The 24719-nt window shown below is 47.0% G+C and overlaps 2 protein-coding genes across 2 annotated transcripts; one reads left to right on the top strand and one right to left on the bottom strand.

Annotated features, from left to right (window-relative positions):
- Positions 1-707: 707 nt before the first annotated feature.
- LOC308611180 (speedy protein E4-like) lies at positions 708-4682 on the top strand (the record flags this gene model as incomplete). The annotated part of the gene is made up of 5 exons (XM_081260057.1): positions 708-1129; positions 1824-1965; positions 2450-2535; positions 4055-4223; positions 4384-4682. 5 exons carry the CDS (start codon positions 708-710, stop codon positions 4642-4644), a joined length of 1080 nt encoding a protein of 359 aa, XP_081116183.1. The 3' UTR covers positions 4645-4682.
- Positions 4683-5826: 1144 nt separating this feature from the next.
- On the bottom strand, positions 5827-23339 carry LOC308611179 (uncharacterized protein; the record flags this gene model as incomplete). The annotated part of the gene is made up of 5 exons (XM_081260056.1): positions 5827-6492; positions 10969-11084; positions 11979-12064; positions 21798-21862; positions 22868-23339. The coding sequence occupies 4 exons, from the start codon at positions 23337-23339 to the stop codon at positions 10979-10981; spliced, it is 729 nt and encodes a 242-aa protein (XP_081116182.1). The 3' UTR covers positions 5827-6492; positions 10969-10978.
- Between the last annotated feature and the right edge of the window lie 1380 nt (positions 23340-24719).

The following is a 24719-nucleotide window of genomic DNA, read 5'->3' as shown; positions in this document are numbered from 1 at the left end:
CCTTCAAACTTGTTTCCTTCAAACTCTGATGATGACATCAGAGGCTTCCGACCTTCCCGATTGGATGGACCAGACTCCTTGGTGCTTGGCAGCAGTAGTAGACAACAGAATCTCGCCAGAGCTTCTCTCCACTGACAGTTGCCCCGCAGCTTGGAGAAGGGACGACCACTTGTGTTTAGCCCAAGTCCAGAAGAAGAGTTGGGACAAAGCAGAGTCTAGGCTTTGAGGAAGGGAAGAGTCTGGGAGACATCAGGGACAATTGTCAACCGACTTCCCAGGCTGAGGAGCTGAACTCCCAGTCCAGCTCTTCAGGGTACCCCATGGAGTTGACTGTCTATGAAGAAAGCCCAGGACCATCAGGTGAGGGAGCTGGCATGAGAAGGAATTTCAGAGATTTGACCAGTAAGGAGGAAAGGGTACAGAGGTCGGGAAGGAGCACCTGCATAAGGTGCCTATGAAAGAAAGGAGACATTCAGAGAGCCAGGGATTGAGGGAGGAGAGCACAGGAGCTGGGGACACGGAACACCTGGGGAGCAAGAAACAGGGTTAGGAGATGAGATCCAAGGATGAGAGAAGAGGAGAGAGGAAACAAGGGGAGGGTTCTTTTTTTTTATTCCTGGTGGGAGAAATTATCTACCATGAGAAAGAGTTTTGAGAACGGGAAGCTGGACAAATGACAAAAAGAGTCAGGGGAGGGATAGGTAGATATGGACAGAGAAAGATGGAAAGATGACTTGGGGCAAGGTCAGCGGTCTGTGAGACTGGAAAGCACGGAGGTGCTTCGGGGGGGGAGGCGGAGTCGGGGTGGGGTTGGGTGGTCACCAGTGGCTGGATTCCCAAGACGAGAGCGTCATACTGCAGTCTCTTCTCCTTCGTCAGCTCCCTGGGCTGGTTGCAGCCCCCCGCTTCAGCGCCCCGGCTGTAAGAGGAAGAGGTCAGTGGCGTTCAGAGCGGAGGTGGAGGGCAACACGGCCGCTGAGGCCCAGGACACCTGGGTCGTGGAGTCGTTCAGTGGGCTCAAGATGAAGCTCAAGCAACAGCGGGTGTCTTCAGTGCTGCCTGAGCACCACGAGGCCGACACCTGGGTCATGGAGTCGTTCAGTGGGCTCAAGATGAAGCTCAAGCGAGAGCGGGTGTCTTCAGTGCTGCCTGAGCACCACGAGGCCGACACCTGGGTCGTGGAGTCGTTCAGTGGGCTCAAGATGAAGCTCAAGCTACAGCGGGTGTCTTCAGTGCTGCCTGAGCACCACGAGGTCTTCAAGTGGATGCTTGGTAAGGACCCACCGCCCTGCCCAGCAACCTCCAATCCTATACTTGAAAAACAAACAAACCAAAACTTGCCATGACTACACTTTCCCAGTGGAAAAGAATTCCCTGCTACTTGGTGCGCTCTCCGTCCCTGGCGGACTGCCTACGGATAAAGGATACGGGGGACACATAAAAGATACAGGATGAGGTTAGACTTAGAAATGATACAAGACTAGGTTAGATTTAGAAATGATACAGGATTAGGTTCCCTTGGTTTCAACTGTACCCGAGACTCTAGCTCTTACTGGCCTTTTGAATCTTACTGGCATGTTCAGGGTGGAGGGAGGAGGGGCTGACAAGCCATCTTCACCCCCTGACATGACTGTCAATTGAGACATTGGCTGAGAGTATCTTGATGCCCTCTGCAGGTACGTGAATGCATGATGAAGGGGCATCACTCCCTGTCACTCGGCCCCCCCAGAAGGGGAGTCACCCCCTTTCCTCCCACAGTGAATGGTCTTCCCTCCCCTCTTTCCGTCAGCTTCACCCTGGGCCACATCTTGGCATTTCCCCAGGGGGGCGCGGTTCACCCTCTTGGCTCTGGAATGCTCCCACGACAGCCCTGTTCCCACTGGCAACATCTGCCCTTTTTTCACAGAGGATCCCATCGTTAAGAAATTCCTCGCCTGGGACAAAAACCTGGAAGTATCTGACAAGGTAAGTCACCCACTGCGATGGATTCCTGCTCCAGCACCTGTTCTAGGTGGGCGCGCTGGGTGCTTTCTACACCCACGTTTCCACTCCCCTCCTAACCTCATGCCTTGTCAACACTTCCCTCCAGGGGCCTCGAGGTCCCCTCTGGGATCTGAGCCCCAGGAGTGCCCCTTTGGTGGTTGCTGCCTAAGTCCCCTCTCCTCTCAGATCCTGGGGACTCACCTTGGCTCCGGTTCATCGAACACCATCCTGTGCCCGCGGCCCTAAGTCCACGCCCTCAATCCCACAGCCTCCCACCCTTGGAGCGCCGCCAACTCTGACCTTCTGTCCTCTCCCCTTCCCCAAATAATCAGGCTCACCCCACACGGGGGTCTCTCCTCCAAGTGGCACCACCCATTCCTCGTCCCCTGCTCCCTTCTCCCTCCCACTCTTTCTCCTCTTCCAGGATGTGACCTCTCTCCTACGTTTTTTCCCCTCTTTCCATCAGTATCTCCTGTCGATGGTGATAGCGTATGTCAGCCGGGCCGGCCTCTTCTCCTGGCAATTCCAGATAATCCATTTCTTCATAGCTCTGTGAGTACCTTGCTCCATCCCCGCCATCAATATTCAACACCCTGGGAGGGCAGAGGGAGAGATGTGGGGCTCTGACCTTTCATCTATTTTTTTAAACCCCTTTGTACTGACTCTAGGTGTGAAAATGACAGGATTACGGTACCGTGGTTTCTTTTTCAAACCATGTTGTTTTTTATAGCATTCATTGTCAAAACAAACTACCCTAATGTCAATTAAAACACTGAAAGAAACAAAGCAAAACGCGAAACTTTCCTAAGAGGAGAGGAAGAAAGAACTGACACCATCCTGCCCCCGAGTAACAGACTTGAGACGTTTCCGGTTCGAATTCTCTGGTCTCAGGTCTTCCGACATCAGCACCAAGTGTGATTATCTTCCGTTTCTGCATTCCCACGACAAATGCCACAATCGGGGCCCGTATCACATAGCGCGGATTTGGTGTCAAATGCTCCCCACTGATGTTTCTTCCAAGTCTCCCAAGCCAGTTGGCTCTATTTGCCTGAACATCCTTCCAAAACACAGGTCTGACCGCTTCACACAATTTCATTGGCTAATGACATGCCAAATCAAGGCCAGAGTTCTGCGTTGGGATTTAACTCTCTCTGCAATCTCCAGCACACCGTCCTGATACTTTACTCCTGTGTTTCACTGCTCCTTCCAAATACCCTGCCCTCTAAGTTTCTATTGAGCTTTCTATCCAGGTATCTTTGCCATACATTTATCTGAAGAAAACGACCCTATCCTTAAAGTGGGTTCAAACACCAAAACCTTCACGATGCCCGATCTCCCTAACTTCTGCATCCCAGAGGCACTTTAGTTCAAATTGTATTATAATGTGATGCTTTGCATTATAGTCATTTCTTATCTCCCCCCTTCCCCTTCCCCGGTCCCACTAGACTAGACACCACGTGGAAGGCAGGTCTCGTCAAAATGTCAATGCATTCCCAAAACACTCAGCACAATTCTTTTCATTGGGCAAATGTTTGTTATTGTGAGACTTCTAGGTAATCAGTATTGCATTTGGCCATGAGATAAAATGTTCATTCATTCATTCATTCATTCATTCATCTAACAAACCTTATAAAGTACACCCTACATGCTGGGGAATATGAGGTGGTGGGAACAGAGATTCACAAAAGGCTGTTGAATTCATGCATCAATATGAACCAAGCCCTAAATGTGTCATTTGCTAGGAGAGGGATGAATGCAGAAACAGATCAGATCAGCTCCTGCCCTCAGGAACTGTACATGTACCTACAACATAGGAAGAGAGGTGTGTGCACATAAAACAAGTTGAAGGGAACGGGGGGTTTGGATCGTGTCCTCATCATCAAGGTGTGAGAGGCACCCTTCTGAAGGTCCTGCCTGGCAGTGGCTCCCTGATGACTGGGCGGCTCCCGGTGACGCTGGGCAGGGCTGGGTGGGTCGTGTGAGGATGCTCAGCCTGCCTCTTTTCTGGGAAGCTGATCTCAAGTGGAGGCCCTTCCTGTCCTGATGACAGCGACCTGATGTCTTTCCCCAGCTATGTGGCCAGCGACATGGAAGAGAACAACCAGGCCCCCAAGCAGGCCATCGTTTCGTTCCTCTATGGAAAGAACAGCTCCCAGCATGCCTTGTTCCACAAACTGTGTTCCCAGTTCATCCGATCCATGGGCTGGAAGACATGGGTCACTCGGGAAGAGTGCGAGCAGGTGGGTGGGCTGTGGCGGTCTCGGGGAGGGGGAGGGACGGAGAGGAGGTGGGGATCATGGGGGACTCGGTTTGGGACCTGGGGACAGACGAGAAAGAACCGGAGGCGGGGCAACGGGAGGCAGCGGCATCCTCATTGCCAGGGGCTGTTTGTCTTTCCAGATCCAGGCTTTTGATCCAGAGCTCTGGGTGTGGGGAAGAGATTGCGCCCTCTTGCCCCAGAGGCCCCAGGACCACGCAGGCCTGAGGTCATCGGCCTGCGCAAAGGTAGGTCTGCGTGCGCAAAGGTGCGGGTGGAATGACGTGTTGTCTACTGAGGAAATCGGAGGAATCCCACTGCTGGACCCACATCACCTCTCACGCTGTGAAGGGGGCCAGCCAGGCACACAGCCACGTGCCGACTCTGCGCCAGCCACGGACTGACAGCCACACACAGACACCAGCACCGCGAGGCCCGTGGGCACCAGACATCGGGGAAACCAGTTTGTCCCAGAAGCATGGGTCTCACTGAAGTTATTTCACCCAAAGCAACTGGGTCCAAATAACAGCTTTGACGAGATGGTGATTCTTTTCCATATACTGTGTTTCCAGTTTCTCTTTTTCATTCATTTTTGGCCTTACATCCCTCAGGGTTATGGGTTCTAGCATTTAGCTACAACAAAGTAAATGTCTACAAACAGGATATTAGATAGAACAGCCCACACGTTCAATAAGAAAAGATGAATTATGACTAGCTTTATATTCATCCAAATTTACTTTCAAATTGCCTATGGCCAGATCACCTGTGACTCTTTATTCCCCCTGACTCACCACTTCTGGACCAATGATTCCTCTAGTACAATTCACCTTTTCCCCCTCACGTTTATGGTCAAGGGGGTTTATCACAACGACTGAAGGTTAAGGAATGCCATCTTCAGCATGGCTTATTACAATTGACACATTAGAGTTCTAGATGTGGGCAGAGGATTGAGCAAACATTTGGTTTAAGTCTTGCAAACTAGCTGTCTTAGTCCATTCAACCTGCCCTACTACAGACCGCGTTGCTTAGAAACAACACAGCATGGTCTCTTTTACAAGGGCAATAATCTCATTCATGAGGGCTCTACCCCATGACCTAATAACCTCCCAAAGACCCCACCTCCTAAGACCAGCACCTTAGGGGTTAAGATTTTAAGATTTCAACATAAGAATTTTGGGGGACACAAACATTCAGCACATAACACTAACCAAGTTTAGGGCTGAGTATTATTTAAACATTAGGATCCAGGGACTTCCCTGTTGGCACAGTGGTTAAGAAACCGCCTGCCAATGCAGGGCACACAGGTTTGAGCGCTGGTCCGGGAAGACCCCACATGCCGTGGAGCAACTAAGCCCGTGCGCCACAACTACTGCACCTGCGCTCTAGAGCCCACGAGCCACAACTACTGAGCCTGCGTTCTAGAGCCCGCAAGTCGCAACTACTCAGCCTGTGCGCCTAGAGCCCGTGCTCCGTAACAAGAGAAGCCGTCAGGAGAAGCAACGGAGAGTAGTCCTCGCTCACCACAACTAGAGAAAGCCCACACACAGCAACAGAGGCCCAATGCAGCCAAAAATAAAAGAAAGAAAATAAGTAAATAAATGAAAACTTAATAATAACATAGACATTAGGATGCAGGGTTAGGGTTAGGGATCCGGCCTCAGGTCTCCTGGTCCATGATGTTGACTTGTCAGTGATGTCTGTAGTGTGCTTCCAAGTTCAGAATTTAAGTGGTGCCAAAGGACCAAGGTGAGTTAAGACTAAAGCAGCATTCTCCAAATGCCAGCTCCCTGAGCAGAATCACCTGGAGTCTGGGCTATAAAGCAGATTACTGGGCCTGACCTTGGGTGTATTCAGTAGTTTTTGGAGTCAGGGTCACCAAAGTCCAAGAATCGCACTTGAAAACAATGAATGGTTCAGGACTGGGGTTCAGAATGGAGAATTTGAGATAAAACTCCAATCATAAATGAGTCTCAATTCTGGTTAGAATTGACTAAGAATGTGAAAACCTTTATATCTGGACAGTTGCCACTTTGAAATCTGACATCCTTGCTCCTTCTCTTACTTCCAGATCACAGAGCCCAGGAGAGATGAGGATGTTCAACAAGAAGTCAATCCAGACACTGACGACAGCCGTGAAGAAGGAAGGGAGAAGCCTCTTGTGCAGATCATCGAGAAGAAGCCAGCATCTTCTAGAATGAGCGGAGGCCAGTTTTCGTGTTATACTCCTAGGAGCGGGGCGTGCTTCTAGGAGTCTGTGGCAGGACAATAAGAAAACAGGGTTTATTCAGATTCTACCCTTTTGGAAGGCACCACCTCAATTTTCAGATCATTTCATTTCCATCTCCCCTGAGACGAACATTGGAGGTCCCATTTTTTGTACACTTGTTTGCCCCAGTCTAGAAGCATTTGAAGGTGGAGTGTAGCGGCTCAGAATAGGAGGGAATAACATTAAAATATATAATTAGAAAAATATATATATATATATAATTACAGCCACAGGGTCATGACTCATGACTTAAGTTTCACTGGCTTATTTTGAAAATGTCACCTATAAAATTATTGTATTTTTATATTTTATGTTTATATATTTATTTTAAATAGTTTTGAAATAGTCTTCATTTTGAAACATCTTATTACTACAAACTTTTGTGATGAGAACTGTAGCTGTTGTATATTTACACATATATACAATTTTACTCACATTTTCAAGAGATTGTTGATTTTATCTATTACATAATATTTCCATTCTACTTATAGCATAGTGGGTATTTCCTCCCAATTCTTGTAAGCATAAATTTGTATTTTCTTAGTTCTCATTATTGAATTGTGGGAATTCAGTCCTAATTTTTTAACTTGCCTCAGCATGTTTGTATGTTATTTTAGATTGTTCAAGAGTACCGTGCGATGCAGCTTTTGGGGAACTACAATAAAGATGAAAGTCTTCTCACAGTCAGGATGTGTGTGGTCATTACCAGTCGGCTTCGCCTCTTTGCTGTCCAACGAGGTGTTGCTTAATGGCGTTGTGATTATCCAACCACATTTCTTAACTCTGAAAAATAGTCCTCAATTATTTTTCATGTAGAGAAAACTACAGAAGATGAGGCAGGTCTTGCATCATTCAGGACTCCAATACTGAGAGACAACTCTTGGGTAAAAGGAAAGATAGCTTTATTGAGGAAGCCGGCAGTCCAGAAGAGAGGTGGACTCATGTCCCGAAGAACCAACTCTCCCCTCCTGAAGTTTTGCTTGAGGACTATACAGGGAAAAGAGAAAGGGGCTACATGTTGAAGAGAGGGTTACAGGGTGCGTGATCAGCTCACGGTCATTCTTCTGATTGGTCAGTGGTGAGGTAATGGGGACTCAACATCATCAGCCTTCTGGTTCCAACTGGTCTGGGGTCTACGTGCTTGTGGGCAACATGCAGTTAACTTCTTCCACCTGCTGGGGGTTTCAGTCTCTGCCAAACAGCTCCAAGGACGTGGCTCAGAATATTACCCAATAGCCCTTGAGGAGGAACTAAAGGTCCTTGACTTTGTTTAACAGCCAAGAGATGATTATTTTGTCTTGGCTGTTTTTTCGGCCTCGCCACGCAGCTTGCAGGATCTTAGTTCCCTGATCAGGGATCGAAAACAGGCCTCTAGCAGTGGAAGCGCAGAATCCTAACCGCTGAAGTGCCAGGGAGTTCCTGACAGTAGACTTTAAAAAAAAAAAAAAAAACAGACCAAAAGGAACACAGTTTTAAGGAAGCTTAACTTTCTCAGAAATGCAGAAATTTTGTTGTGCATTTATTTTCTTTCTTTTTTTCCCCCAATACATTTATTTATATATTTATTTATTTTTGTCTGCGTTGGGTCTTCGTTGTTGCACGTGGGCTTTCTTTAGTTGCAGTGGAGCGGGGGCGACTCTTCATTGCGGTGCGTCGGCGTCTCCATGCAGTGGCTTCTCTTGTTCCGGAGCATGGGATCTAGGCACGTCGATTCCAGTAGTTGTGGCTCACGGGCTCTAGAGGTTTTTTATGTTTTGCAAGTATTCATCAAATGTTTATTGCTTGAATGAATGACAAATAATTTCTTCCAACAATCTTCAAACTGCTTAACACTATGACAATATTTAGCGTTTCAAATTTCACATGACCTTAGTCTTTCTGTGCTCTAGTTTCTAAAAGCACGTGGGATCTTCCCGGACCAGGGCTTGAACCAGTGTGCCCTGCACTGGCGGGCGGATTCTTCACCAAGGAGCCACCAGGGAAGTCCCTGTACATTTATTTTCAAAAAAATAATAAGGCCGGATGAATTCAGAACTAGGTGCAGAAACCTCTTCCAGTGAGATACAGAATCTCTGCTGTTTAGGCAGATTTAGAGAACAACTTTTCCAACCACTTATTAAAGAGACCAATACTCCATGAAAAAAATTTATCATTTGTACAGAGAGAAAACCAAACTCCAGCTTTGCATCAATATAATATTTGCTACTAAGAGAACCATAAGCTCTTTTTTGAAAATCTCTGGAATAAACATCAAAACTGAGCTGCCTTCAGCTCAGACAAATAAAATTCCCTTTCTACCCGTCTCCTACAACTTTCTATACTCATTCAGGTTGTGTCCTTCACTATCCTCTTTCTGGTGCTGGAACAATCAGTCATTTTACTTTAGGACCAAACTATTTTTGTTCCTGTTAATAAACAAAACTACATCGCATTATCTTGCATACAAAGTTGTACCTCTCGGTTGCTGGAACCAAGGAGGACCATGCAGGGCCCTTCCATGTCCCCTGCTTCTTGTTTGTAAAATAGCTGCAGTCTCCCAGGCCTCCCCTGAGTCACCAAAGAACAGGTTCAAGCAGTTACTGATTAGGACAACAGCAGTCACAGAATCTTTAGTTCCTCCCGAAGGACGTAAGTAACAGTGTCAGACACACACTCCTAACTTGTTTTGCAGATACTAAAACCACTACAAGAGGAGAAAGCTAACTGTATGATGACCAGACTGGAGCTATGACACAAGCTGCTCCATCTTGAGCAGACCTGAACCAATGGCTTACACAATTCCAGGAACTGGCCTCAAGGAAATGGGAACAAACCAACACTGGAATTGAAGATTAACTGTGCCTGAAACAATCAACATGACACTGACCACACCGCTGCATGACCAATTTCAAGAGGATGGTCAGAGCTGACTGTGCTACTCTGCATGGAGCCCCCACCGGCACAGCCCAGAGACTTCCCGTCTTTTCCCTATCAACCCCTTTTCCCTCTCATTGGCAACTGGGAGATGGTATTGGGGACACTAGCCCACCATCTTCCCAGGTTGCCAGCTTCCTGAATAAAGCATCTTTCTTCTTCCACCAACCCTTGTCTCTGGAACACTGACTTCTGAGCGATGAGCAGCTGAACCTGAGTTCTGTTCCAGCCGATAACATCACTATGGGTCAAGTCTCATTCATAGTATATTAATACTAACTTTGAACCAAAGTTACTTCCATTTCACAAAGAAAACTAGGAGTGAATGATTGACAACTGCCCATCACACATCAGCATTTCAGGCTAGCAGAGCTCATGAACACACATAACACAACTTTACACAGCCACAAACATCCCTTACACAACTTATTCAAGTGGCAGAGACAAACACATTCATTAACACACCCACAGACAGAGCCTCTAGGTAACAAGTAAACATATGCAGCAAGAGCATATAACTTGAGATTATGCTTAGTAATCAATGCCTCAGGTTTCTGTCTTGCTTACAAATGACCTCGGTATCCAATGATTATCCAGTAAGTAGCACAACTTAGTACCAGTTCAAGGGTTTACGTAAACTGAAGATCTGGGAATTTATCGACAAGCTAACACAGTAGAAAACATAGTTACTGTTGAAAGAAAGTTTGTCAGAATAAAAACTAAATGTGGTTAAACACAAACTTACATTTTTCATAACCTTAAACATTAAGTAGAAGTAATATGAGCTTAGTTGATGGGCACACCTATATAAATTTAGGAAGAACACACCCAAGTAGAATTGTTTTAAATGTATGCCTAATACTGATAAATAAGATACGAATAACTTTTTATTAAACCAAAAATATTAAACTAGCTTCATGTGTCAAAGATTTACCTAAATTATGTAAACTTGAAGTCTTTAAATTTCTGAGTTGATTTTTTTTTTTGGCTGCACCGAGGGGCTTGCTGGATCTTAGGTTCCTGACCAGGGACTGAACCTGGACCCTGGCAGTGAAAGCACCGAGTCCTAACCACTGGACCGCTGGGGAATTCCCTGACTTGATTTCAATAAGAATATTTTTCTAGCACATTTAAAGTATTAGAAGTTCTAATTCCTTTCTCTCTGAGAATTTTAGGGATATATAATTTTTATAAGCACATTTGTATCTTTGTAAGCCAATCAGGACAGAAACCCTTTAATTTAACAGACTCTACAATCTACTTTAATAGATCCAGAAGTAGGAAAACATTACATACTCGCACTGTCAGAGGTAAAGACCTTTTTGAATTATAGACACACAGACATACAGAGAAATGGAACTTTTACCTGCAGCTTTAAGTCTTAGACTTGGGTCAGGAATAAACACTCACCAGTCTAGATACTAAAGAGCCATTCTCATCCCATTGGGCAAGAGATTCTTAATTGATTTGAGCTTGTCAAAGTAGACAAATAGACAAACAGAAAAGACTAAGAAAAGACTAACAAACTAGATCCTCTGTTACCTCTCACCTAACTGAGATCAGTTCTGTAGAAACTTAATCCCTTTAGAGACCATCAAGTCTTCAAACGACAGAGCCAAACTCAGAACCACTGCTGCCACCAATGGGGAACCACTTAGCTGGAATCTGAGAACAAAGGAGAAACACAAAAGTAATAGAAGGGGAAACTAAAGAAACAGAAAGTGAGCCAAGTTCAAAGGCTGCTTGGGTTCACCCCTGGGAGAGGAGACAAGATGTACCTGGGCTTCACTGGCTCATGAAATACACCACTTGTTGCTGGGCTTTTACGGCTTTATTTACGTAGAACTGATATACAAAATCTAGCCCATGTTTAATGTATATAACTTGATGAGTTTGGACATATGCACACACCTGTGATACCATCACCACCATCACGATAATATACTCATCACTTCCAAAAGATTCCTTCTATCCCTGTGTGTGTGTGTATGTGTGTTAGAAAGACGTAACACAGCACCAGGTACATGAAAAGGTGCTCAACGTCACTAATCATCTGGGAAATGCAAATCAAAATCATCATGAGATACTACCTCACATCTCTTAGAATGCCTACAATTTTTTATTTTTTTTTAAAGATAAGAGTTGTCAAGGTGGTAGAGAAATCGTAACCCTTGCATATTGTACGCAGGAATGTAACATTGTGCAGGCACTGTGGAAAACAGTATGTAGTTTTCTCAAAATCTTTTAAATAAAATTTCCATATGATCCAGCAATCCCACTTCTGGGTGTACAGGCCCAGCTCAGAGACACTGCAGCTTCAGTTCCAGAACACTGCAATGAAGCCAATACCGCCATAAAGCGAGTCACATGAAATTTCTGGTGTACCCGTGCATGAAAAGCTTCTGTTTACACTATACTGTAGTCTGTTAAGTGTGTGACAGCCTTGTGTCTAAACAAACAATGTACATACCTTTATTGAAATATACTTTGGGGAAGAGAAATATAGATCAATGGAACAGGATAGAAAGCCCAGAGATAAGCCCACGCACATATGGTCACCTTAGCTTTGATGAAGGAGGCAAGAATATACAATGGAGAAAAGACAGCCTCTTCAATAAGTGGCGCTGGGAAAACTGGACAGCTACCTGTAAAAGAATGAAATGAGAACACTACTAACACCATAACACAAAAATAAACTCAAAATGGATTGAAGACCTAAAGGTAAGGCCAGACACTGTCTAACTCATAGAGGAAAACACAGGCAGAACACTCTATGACATAAATCACAGCAAGATCCTTTTTGACCCACCTCCTAGAGAAATGGAAATAAAAACAAAAATAAACAAATGGAACCTATTCAAACTTAAAAGCTTTTCCACAGGAAAGGAAACCATAAATAAGACAAAAAAACAACTCTCAGAGTGGGAGAAAATAGTTGTAAATGAAGCAACTGACAAAGGATTAATCTCCAAAATATACAAGCGGCTCACGCAGCTCAATATCAAAAAAACAAACAACTCAATCCAAAAGTGGACACAAGACCTAAATGGACATTTCTCCAAAGAAGATATAAGATTGCCAACAAACACATGAAAGGATGCTCAATGACACTAACCATTAGAGAAAGGCAAATCACAACTACGGTGAGGTATCAGCTCACACCACTCAGCATGGCCATCACCAAAAAATCTACAAACAATAAATGCTGGAGAGGGTGTGGAGAAAAGGGAACCCTCCCCCTGCACTGTTGGTGGGAATGTACATTGATACAGCCACTACGGAGAACAGTATGGAGGTTCCTTAAAAAACTGAAAATAGGGCTTCCCTGGTGGTACAGTGTTTAACAATCCTCCTCCCAATGCATGGGACATGGGTTCAAGTCCTGGTCCGGGAAGATCCCACATGCCGCAGGGCAACTAAGCCCGTGTGCCACAACTACTGAGTCTGCACTCTAGAGCCCGCGAGACACACCCACTGAGCCCGCATGCCACAACTACTGAAGCCCGCATGCCTAGAGCCCGCGCTCCACAACAAGAGAAGCCACCGCAATGAGAAGCCCGCGCACCACAACACTGAAGCACCTGCTCGCTGCAATTAGAGAAAGCCCGCGTACAGCAACAAAGACCCAACACAGCCAAAAATAATGAATAGATAAAAATACATAAATTTATACAAAAAAAAACCAACTAACAATAGAACTACCATATGATCCAGCAATGCCACTCCTGGGCATATACGCTGAGAAGTCCATAATTCAAAAAGAGACACGTACCACAATGTTCACTGCAGCACTATTTACAATAGCCAGGACATGGAAGCAACTTAAGCGTCCACTGACAGATGAATGGATAAGGAAGATGGGGCACATATATACCATGGAATTTGACTGAGCCATAAAAACAAACGAAATTGAACTATTTGTAGTGAGGTGGATGGACCTAGAGTCTGTGAAACAGAGTGAAGTAACTCAGAAAGAGATAAACAAATACCGTATGCTAACACATATTTATGGAATCCAAAGGAAAAAAAGTGGTTCTGATGAACCTAGTGGCAGGACGGGAATAAAGATGCAGACGTAGAGAATGCACTTGAGGACACAGGGAGGGGGAAGGGTAAGCTGGGACGAAGCGAGATGGAAACCAAAGGAAAAAAAAAGTGGTTCTGATGAACCTAGTGGCAGGACAGGAATAAAGACGCAGACATAGAGAATTCACTTGAGGACACGGGGAGGGGGAAGGGTAAGCTGGGACGAAGCGAGACAGTGGCATGGACACGTGTACACTACCAAATGTAAAACCGATAGCTAGTGGGAAGCAGCCGCATAGCACAGGGAGATCAGCTCAGTGCTTTGTGTCCACCTAGAGGGGTGGGAAAGGGAGGGTGGGAGGGAGACGCAAGATGGAGGGGATATGGGGATATAGGTATACATACAACTGATTCACTTTGTTATACAGCAGAAAGTAACACAACGCTGTAAAGCAATTATACTCCAATAAAGATGTTAAAAAACATACTTTAGGGACTTCCCTGGTGGTCCAGTGGTTAAGAATCCGCCTTCCTACAGGGGGCGCAGGTTTGATCCCTGGTCGGGGAACTGAGATCCCACGTGATGTGGTGTGCAGCACAGCCGAAACAAAAAGAAAATTAAAAATACTTTACTGCTAAAAAATGCTAACCATCATCTGAGCCTTCGGCGAGTAGTAACCTTTTTGCTGATGGAGGGTTTGAAATAGTGTGAGAATTACTAAAATATGACCCAAAGACAAGAAGTGAGCAACTACTGTTGGAAATACAGTGCCAACAGACTTGCTCAACAAAGAGTTGCTGCAAACCTTCAATTTGTGAAAAACACAAGATCCGGGAAGCACAATAACTATAATAGAATATAATGTAATAGAATATAATACAATATAATATAGCCTGTATATTCAAAGAAAAGGAAATCAATATCTAGAAGAGATACATGCACCTCTATAGTCATTACAGCATTATTCACCAGAGCCAAGGTAGGAAAAAAATGCAAATTTTCATCCACAGAGAAATGGATAAAGAAAATGGGGTATATACATAGGATATTATTCAGACTTTCCTATTAGAAGGAAATCCTACCAGTTGTGACAACGGGGATATAAACAGAACACATTATGATAGGTGAAATAAGTCAGTCACAGAAGGACAAAACTGTGTTTCCACTTATATGAGGTGAGGTATCTAAAAGAGTCACCCATAAATTGTCAGGGGTGGGGGAGGAGAGAATGGGGAGTTGTTCAACGGGTATAAAGTTACAGTTACACAGGATGAATATGTTCTAGAGAACTGCTGTATGACTAAGCATCTCTAGTTAACGAGGCACACTATTGTTTTCGTTTGAATTAAAAAAGTTTAATTCAAGTGTAACTGACCTACTACACTATGTTAGTTCCAGGTGCATAATATCAATATTTCTGTACATTAGAAAATGATCACCAAGATTAACTCTAGTTATGGTCTAGTTACCATCCGTCACCGTACAAAGTTATAATGCTATTGACTGTATTGCCCATGCTGTATAGTTCATTCCCATGACTCATTTATTTTCTAACTGCTTATCTGTTCCTCTTAATCTCCCTCACCTATTTCACTCATCCACCTACCCTCTTCTGGCAACCACCTGTTTGTTCTCTGTATCTATGAGTCTGTTTCTGTTTAGTGACATTAGTTCATTTGTTTTGTTTTTTAGAGTACACATACAAATGAGATCATATGGTATTTGTCTTTCTCTGTCTGACATATTGCACTTAGCATAATACACTCTAGCTCCATCCATGTTGCCACAAAATGGCAAGATTTCATTTTTTTTAATTTTTAAAAATTTATTTATTTTACTTTTGGCTGCATTGGGTTTTTGTTGCTGCATGCAGCCTCTTTTCTAGTTGCAGCGAGCGGGGATTTCTCTTCCTTGCGGTGCATGGGCTTCTAATTGCGGTTGCTTAGCTTGTTGCAGAGCATGGGCTCTAGGTGAGCGGGCTTCAGTAGCTGTGGTACGTGGGTTCAGTAGTTGTGGCTCACAGGCTCTAGAGCGTGGCTCAATAGTTGTGGCACATGGGCTTAGCTGCTCCGTGGCATGTGGGATCTTCCCGGACCAGGGCTTGAACCCATTTCCCCTGCACTGGCAGGCGGATTCTTAACCACTGCATCCATAGGGAAGCCCCTCATTCTTCTTCTTCTTTTCTTTTTTTCTGGCTAATAGTCCATTATGTGTGTGTGTGTACAGTTATATATATATACATATACATATATATGTGTATATATATATATATATACGTATACATATAAATATATATGTACATATGACACATCTTCTTTATCCATTCATCTATGGATGGACACTTAGGTTGCTGCTATACACTGGCTATTATAAATAATGCTCAATGAACATAGGGGTGCATGTGTCTTTTTGAACTAGTGTTTTTGTTTTCTTCCGAAAAAATACACAGAAGTGGAATTTCTGGATCTTATAATTAGTTCTACTTTAAAAGTTTTGAGGAATAAGGTGCACTACTTTTGAAACGAAGTTTACCTGGTGATGTTAGGTGAATCCATCCAAGATCTCTGTGAAGACCTCCAAAACTGTTAAAACATAAGGGTAGGGACTTCCCTGGTGGTCCAGGGTTAAAGAATCTGCCTTACAATGCAGGGTACTTGGGTTCAATCCCTGGTCAGGACACTGAGACCCCACGTGCCACAGTGTAACTAAGGAATGGTGTGGAGGAGGTTAAGGAAAAGACCATGCCAAGCTCAGAGGCCGTTTCAGATGGCAACAAACTCCTGACATTGACTGCAAATCAAAGTTCTTTATGTGGAACAATTGAAGAGGCAGGATGGGTCCTGTTAGCAAGGTCCCCTGAGATGCCAGGTCACCTGACCCCCAGCTCCAGATGCAGAGATGTCTGGGACCCAGGCTTTGCTGGCCTGGTTAGGCTGAGGGTGCCCAGCTGCTGATAGGACACACGAGGTGGGGGGATGAGGGGGGCCGGGGGAAAGAGTTGGTTGCCGCCCAAGGCAGACAAGCGTCTGTGCAGAACTGCCTCGGCTCAGCCTCGAGAAGCCTGGCTCAGAAATCGACAGCAAGTCTTCCAGAAGCTCTGCGCATATTCCATTCAGGTGTCGCTGGTCACATCTGTGGCTGCCCGGATGAAGACTGGGGGCCCACTCGTTCACACACTGGAAGTTACTACCAAATGCAAGAGAGTGAGGGATCAGACCATGAACTACTCTAATTTTAATGCCTAAGTAGAATCACGCGCACCTTATTCTACTTTCCGGTTTTGCATTTGTAATTTCACAAAATGTGTGATTTGTGGGGCTTTTCTAATTGCTTGTCATTTTGCCTGATGCGAAAAAAACAGCACAATAAGAAAACATTATAGTTTTCACTGGTAATGGGCATAAAAATATACGCACTGTTCCTGCTTGAAAAGAGCATTAATGTGAACGTTCCAGATGATTTTCTATTTGGTGATGGGTTAAGCGGCTTGACCACATTCACTTTTATGTAAAGGGAAGATGAGAAAATTGCACTCTTCTCGCACTTTCAACTTTAAGAAAATGGATTTCGGGAAACCTGGATAACAAATTAAGAAAGCAATCAGAACTGCAAATATTTAGGGGTTTTAGGTTAGTTTCAAAACACAAGGGAACAACCCATGATGTATGTGTCTTAAAAGACCCCTTGGTACAGTAAGATTCCACAGACAGCCTTGTAATCACAGAACTCAGAACTGGTTACACATTTCCCACAAGCCACTTTCTCACTGTTAGGTTAACAGTGTCGGCTCACTCCCCTGCTTGGGGGCAGAGAGGACCGGTCTCCTTTCCTTTCTGAGATTCCTTTCATGAGTGACTAGAAAGTTTAAGCACTGGAATTTCATTAAAGAAAAGGAGTATTCCTCAGAGGACTGTAAATGACACAACCCCAAGAGGACTTTAACAGCTGCGTCCCTGTGTCAGAGATCTCCCACGCATGGCTGGGGCCCAAATGACACAGAACAGTGGGGGCCCAAGGGCCGCAGTCCTAGGATGCCGCTCCCCAACCAAAAGAGTCCTCTTGCTCCTCAGGGAAAAACAAAGGTGTTCTCAGACACACACAACTTCTGGAGCCAGGAAGTGAGGACCCCACCTGCCTGGCCTATCCCAGGAGAGTGGCTGATGCAGTGCCCAGAACCAGCAAGGGGAACTGAGACCCAACAGAAAGGGAACCAGGAGACCAATGCATTCCTCCCCCCGCAAAGAAGCTGCACCCCAGTACTGACCAAGGAGGGTGCTCTTCAACTAGGAATCTTATCCACACAAATGTGCTGATTTTGAGAAACTTTTGAAATGCATGGTATTCAACCTCTCAAAGTAAAAAAAAGTAATGAATTATATAGCAATGCGGGAAAATACAGGAAAATGACAATAAACCTGGGAAAACAATGTTTACTAACAGGACCCCAACTGGAAAAATTTAGAAACATTTAAGACGACTCTGAAAGGCAGTAAGACAAGGAAAACAAAACAGAACAAAACAAAACAAAACAAGACAGTATTGGGGCAGGAAGACAGGCAGTGGACATGAACAGGCCCTTCATATAAAAACAGAAAGACACCAGTCTGAAAAGACCACAGAATGAAGGACTCCAACTACGTGACATTCTCAAAAGGGCAAAAAAACACAGACAGTAACAAGACCAGCAGCTGTCAGGGGCTTGGGGGCACTGGTAGGATGTTCTGGTAGGGCACTGGTAGGGAAGGTGGCCCCCAGGGATGTTTCGGGCAGTGAAATGGTTCTGGGTGGCACTGCAGTGGTGGCTGCAGGTCATCACACCTGTCCAAACCTGAACAGTAGGACACAGAGAGTGAGCCTTAATATAAACTACAGACTCCAGGGGAGAATTAGGTGACAATGCCGATCCATCACTGAGAGGACGCACCACACAGGCCAGAGACGTTACCAAGGGAGGGAACCCAGAGGAACGGGTATAGGAAAGTGCTGTCTGCTTGATTCTGATTCTCCTATAACCCTAAAACTGCTCTAAAGACTGTCTACCAATTAAAAAGAAGAAACGGCTTCTAAGCACGTGACAATACTCTCAACCTCATTCACGATTCAGAAAAACCCCAAGGGAACGTCCATACTGCTTACCGGGGCCTAGGATGAGCGGGAACACGCCGCGGCCTCGCCCCTTCCTGTCGGGCATCGCGCTGGAGCCCAGAGTCCCCCTGACTTGACCCACCGCGCCCCACCCCGCGTTTCATGCCGTCCACAGTCTCTACACATGACATCTTTTGATCAGATGACTCACTGTCCCAATTACAAGGTTTCAGTTTCTGCACAGGAAGAAACCAAAACCAGCACAGAGGGGAGGCTCTTCAGTCAAACTCAGGGTCTGCCTGCCTTCACGTCCCGCTCTTCCTGACGGGAGACCCACATCCTAAGGAGGGAGGTCCTTACCAGCACCTCAGGAGCCTCATCCAGTCCACCTCACGCTGCTCTGAGAGCCTCGCCAACCTCTGCAGCTACCCAAGTCCTGGGCACTTGAGGGCCATCCCCCTTCCCCGAGTCACTGAGCCACGTGCTCTGACAATGCATTTAAAACCAGGCTCTCGGACTTCCCTGGTCGCACACTGGTTAAGAATCCACCTGCCAATGGTGGGCACACGGGTTGGAACCCTGGTCCGGGAAGATCCCACGTGCTGCGGAGCAACTAAGCTCGTGCGCCACAACTACTGAGCCTGCACTCTAGAGCCTGCGCACCACAACTACTGAGCCCAGGACCCGCAACTACTGAAGCCCGCATGCCTAGAAGCCATGCTCCGCAATAAGAGAAGCCACCGCAATGAGAAGCCCGCGCACCGCCACAAGGAGTAGCGCCCGCTCGCCGCAACTAGAGAACAAAGCCCGCGCGCAGCAACAGAGACCCAACGCAGCCAAAACTGAATAAGTTAAATAGTAAACAAATAAAAAATTTAAATGAATGAATAAATAAATAAATAAATAAAAGCAGGCTCTGCTTTGTCAGCACTCTGGAGTTCCCTACGTATCGACGGGCAGGATTCCCGTCCTCTCCCGTAATTACGTCTGTGAAGTGCCTTTCCCGAGGAGAACAGAAGCTCCTGGAAGCAGAGAATTGCTTCTTAAGATCACATGCACAACCTGAAGACATTTGATGCTTATGTCAAAGATAAAAGACACAACACTAGATGGTGTGAAGGGTCCTCGAGGCCAAGAGCCAGGCAAGCAGGACACTTCCTCTGGGGACCCTTCCATCAGCAGAGCAGAAAATGTCTGTGGCCAGAACTGGCACTCAATTCGTTTTGAGCTGAGAAGCACCCATGTAGTTACATAGGCTCCCCAAAGAGTAATTACTCCCACATTTAAGAAAGGAGATGGCTTTTCAGGCAGGGAAGGCAAGTACAGTCTTCCCAGCTGGATGCACTGTGTGTGCTGATGGTCACGATGGAGCTGGGCCCCAGAGCTCTGCTCTCCCCTCAAACCCCCAACCTCACCCTCACCCTCAGCTGAGGAGCTGCTTCCCTGAGAACACAGAAGCCATCGGAGGGCTTCCCCACCTGCAACCCTGCTCAGCCATCCCCTCCCCACTCCAGGACCACGGGCAGCAGCTCTCCCCTCCCCCACACGCATCTACTGGATCATTCCCACTGTTATTTCTCCCATCACAATACAACACAACACAACACAACATCCTCCCCGGACCTCAGCTCCTACCCCAGCTACTGTCCAGTTGCTATTTTCCCCGTCACAGCAAAATGTCTTGAAAAAGTTGGGACCAGAACAAACCCAGTTCTCCCACTCCTCTCTCCTAAGCCTCTCCGATCAGGATTTTACCCCACAGATCCATCCAAACGCATCATCGGCGAGTTAGGACCTCCCCCCAGTGCTGGGCTCGATGGTTATTGGCTCCGCGGAACGGCAACCTCGTTTGTCCAGTCACCCAGGGAACCTCTAAAGTGCTTCCCACATGCAGACAAAACGCTGTGATTAATATTTTAGGAGAAATACTCAGCGTGGAGAATACACTTGAGCTGCTGGAGGAAAGAGGTAGCGGCACAGAAAAGAAGTTTCTGTAACTACAGAAATGAACAGATAAGCTGTTTTAATGGTAGCAAGTATGGGATGAAGGAGAACGAATAAAAACCATCCAGAAGACGACATTAACAAGCCTCACACTACAACGTGGTAACAGAGGATGGAGAAGGACTTTAGAATGAACTCATTTTTCTGGGCAGGTGACAGGCTGGATGATGCAACGATGAGCCGCCAGAGACAACAGGACAAGGCAAGGGGCAGGGGAGCTGTAAATAATCATTTCTGGATCTACTGGATCTAGTCATCCGAGGTGCCCTTTGGACAAACTCCATAGAGATGCTGGCAAGTGGCTGGACAGAGGCATCTGTCTGGTCCAGGGGGGAGAACTGACAGAGCTGGAGGTGAAAAGCACCAGAGGGTGAGATCAGACGGGGTGGAGAGTCATGGACCAAGGGTGAAACGACAACACACACAGAGGGCGGAAGACAGAGTCAGTCAGGAAGACAGCAAGGAGAGATCTGTCACAGAAACCCACAGAGCAGACTCTGCAGGTGGCAAGGCGACAGTGGTCTGAGGTGACGACTGGCAAACCTCCACTGCTTTGTATGCTGGATGCCAGGTCACCTCAACCGGATCAGGTTCCGTGGAGGGGCAGAACCAAGACCGCAGGCTGCACGATACAATTCAGCTGGGAAACAAGAATCTTTGCCAGAGACCTCACTGCATGGTGTGTAGCGCGACCCTCTGAGATTGTAAGAGACAAAGAGCGCAGTTTACTGGAAGGGTGACAAGGCTGTTCTTCCAGATGATCCTCATTGCATCCCTCGACTGAGCACTGAAAACAATGTACCTATGTGACAACGGTGTTCTACTGAACAGACAAGTTATATGCACTGAGTGCTCCCTGGACAGCACGCTCTCGGCTTACAGGAAGCACAAGGAAGGCACCAACGTCAACACGTTAGGGGCTGTCTCTCAGGAAGGCTCGCGGCCTACAGCGGGATCCTCAGGGAAACCTTTTAACGCTCGAGAACAAAAGTGATTTGGCAGGACCATATAAGTCAAGCAAGGGATGGTGTTCTGCCACAAATGTCAAGAACACGAGCCTTGTACTGTGGCTCTAAGAGGATCCTGGGATCTACACGTAGAACTTGCCAGAAACACTTGGTGCTGACCTGCTCCTCTACACTTTGTCTAACCACATCTTTTACCTACTCCTACTTTCCCATTTTAACTTTTGAACTATGCGCCTCCCAAGGTGTTATCACAAAAGAACAGCAGCAGGTAAATACGTAAACAGCAAAACTCACCAGAGGCTGACTCATTTTCCGCTGCTCTTGGAACAACGTGCAGGACTGTGACAGTGGAGGCGGACCTGGAGAAGGAAAACGCAGGCAGTGAAGCTACGACTGAAGCGGCTCGGGGTGCACGAGCACCCGCCCTGCGCTCCACAAGAGACACCCGTGGGAGACCCGTCCTTTCACCTTCAGAAGGGCCTGTGACAATAAGGAGGGAGCAACCACCCTCAGGTCTGTAACTCCCACGTGACTCTGGTACCTGAGGGGATACTTTATTTTTCCATAGCGAGTGTACATTGAATCCTATTAAAATAAACCTCCGTCATTAAATATGAAATTAAAAAACGCTTATAGTTTATCTCTTCTCAGTCTGTTAACAACTTAGATCACAACATCCACAGGATACCCAGAATAAAGGGACACACTCAGGTGCGTTTCAGTCTTGCAATGATTTGTACAAACTTTACAAACTTAAGTGCGACGCTCGAAAACATCTTTTATTAAAGCTGACTTTAAGTGGACAGAACACCTGCCCTAGGAGTTTGGAGTCCTGTGAGCGACCCCACGTGCACACCCGGTGAGGGTCTAGGACAAGTCATCTCCCTTCTCAGGCCCCATCGCTTCCTTCCTCACCCGAGGCAGCAGGACAGAAGCCCTGCAGACTCATCCTGCACCGATTACACTGTGCGACTCCACAGGGCACAACCCAGGGGGGCGGCGGACGCTTACATTACACAACCAAGGTGCTGACGCGCCTTGAGACACACGTGCGAGATGCCGAGACGGCGACAGGAGGGGGAGGACGAGGAGGAGGATCGGGGTTGGACGGAGGGGAGGACGCAGCACGTCCCGGCCGAGCCTGTGGACCCTGCTCCCCCAGGACACCCAGAGCTCACAAGTCCCAGGGGAGCCCCATCCGGAGCAGCCAGCCCTGTCCTCCAGCCCGGCCCCTCCACCTCCGGGAAGCGGTCAAACCCTCCAGGTGGCTCTACCGCGGGGCCCGGGGCGGGCTACCCCAAGCCCTGCTCTTCAAGGGCCGCAGGCTCCACAACCAACTACAGGCCTGCAGACGCAACACCTACCCCGTCGGGACTCGCTCACCGGCCCCGGGCTCCCGAGGCTCCGGTCCGGGGGCTGCTCCTCGGGCGCACTCCTCTCTCGGGGTCCCTCCGCTCCGCCTCCCGAGACCACTGGGCCAGAGGAGCCGGCTCTGGGCCCACGTCCCTCCCGGGACCTCGCTTGGCCCCGCGCTGCACATGGTCGGGCACTGCACCGCTGCCGGCCGCCCGGCCACTCCGGCCCAAACGCGGGCTCCGCGGTTCGAGCTCGGAGGTCACAGTTCCAGCCTCCACCCGGCCCACGCGAACCCTCGCCCGCACAGCCCGCTCCCGCGGGCTGCCGGCCGGCCCGGACAGCGTACCGCCCCGCAGGCCCCCGAAATGCTCGCCCGCAAGAGGCCAAGACGGGGGAACGACGGCCAGCGACGACCTGGGCCCGCACAGGAAGCGAGGGCGGGGCGGCGACGGTGCGCGTGCGCCAACACGCACAAATCATGAGGCGCACCTGCGCAGGCGGACGCCCGAAGTCCGCCTGCCAAAGCCCGCCAGGAGCACGGGACAAGTACCCGGACTCCAGAAGCCTCCCAGAAGTCTCCGTGCCGTCAAGATAGTGAACGTATGAAATGTCTCCTTCTCATCTGGCGCTCAAGTGCTGCTGTGCTGCGAGGCTGTGCCGCCTGGACCAGGGACTCCATTGCCCATTTGTCTTCACTCCTGTTAGGGATCAAGGAAAGGTGTGGCCTCAAGTGGGGGCTGTGTGATGGTCTCCAGGCTCCCTGGTCCTTTCCCGGCCCTGGGACATTTCGGGTTACATCTGAGATTCCCCCACCACCAGGAGAGGGGAAGGAGGGTATCATGTTCGCTTAACTGAAACGCTACAACTTTCATTCAAATCCTAGAATACAATAAATGCCCAGCCATGACACAAACTAATATTGCCCACGGAAGGAAAAGAAAATAGAAACTGTAGCTGTTTAGATTACACAACCAACGCATTAAAAACTGTACGAAAATCAGAACGTACACACAAACCGAAAACAGAAAACAGATACCTGGGATCTTACCTCTTATACAGGATGCTGTTTATGTTAGGTAAAAATATCATTTTTCAAAAATGGAATCAGAAGGGTAATGATTTATCACTATTTATCACTGGGGGTGAAATAATATAACTGTGTTCTTGGCCAACTGTTCCTTAAAAGCTGCTAGGGGAAAAGTTAAAAATAAAATCTCCAGGGACTTCCCTGGTGGTCCAGTGGTGAAGACTCCTAGTTTCCACTGCAGGGGGCACGTGTTTGATTCCTGGTTGGGGAACTAAGATCCCGCACGCTGTGCAGCACAGTCTCATTAATTAATTAATTAACGAACACACAAAATAAAAATAAAAAATCTCTCGCCAACCGAGAAAATCCTCTCCACAAATGTAGAGAGAAAGAAAACGGTTTTACTGTTGAATAACCATTAAACCAGACTGTGCTGTGCACCCACAGGTGAACCACTAATGTTTGTGCAAATGAAATCAACCTCACCTTTTTTTTTTATAGCTCAGCAGATAAAATCTGTTGCATACAGGTTCTCAAGATAAACGGGAACTTGCCTCATGGGAATAGACTTGACACCACCATAAAAATGGCATACATTCTTTCAGAGTACATCCTAAATTCACCTGGTCATCTCGGTGGTTGTCCATGCTAGTTAATACCCTTTATCCAAAGGAGAAAGACAACTTCTCCTATCTCTAGGACAAGCACGTACTTATAGCTCAGAGGAAAGTGCCTAACACCTAGCCTAAACTCCCCTGGTGACAGAGAGATAAAGAAGATAGCTCTCAGGTCCTTAACATAAACATTCCTGGGTTGTAATGCTGGCAAGAGAC

This window comes from Mesoplodon bidens (assembly GCF_964165515.1).
Source record: "Mesoplodon bidens genome assembly, contig: HAP1_SCAFFOLD_782, whole genome shotgun sequence".
NCBI lineage: Eukaryota > Metazoa > Chordata > Mammalia > Artiodactyla > Ziphiidae > Mesoplodon > Mesoplodon bidens.
The sequence above is the reverse complement of the archived record's forward strand: the minus strand, read 5'-3'. Positions and strand labels throughout refer to the sequence as shown.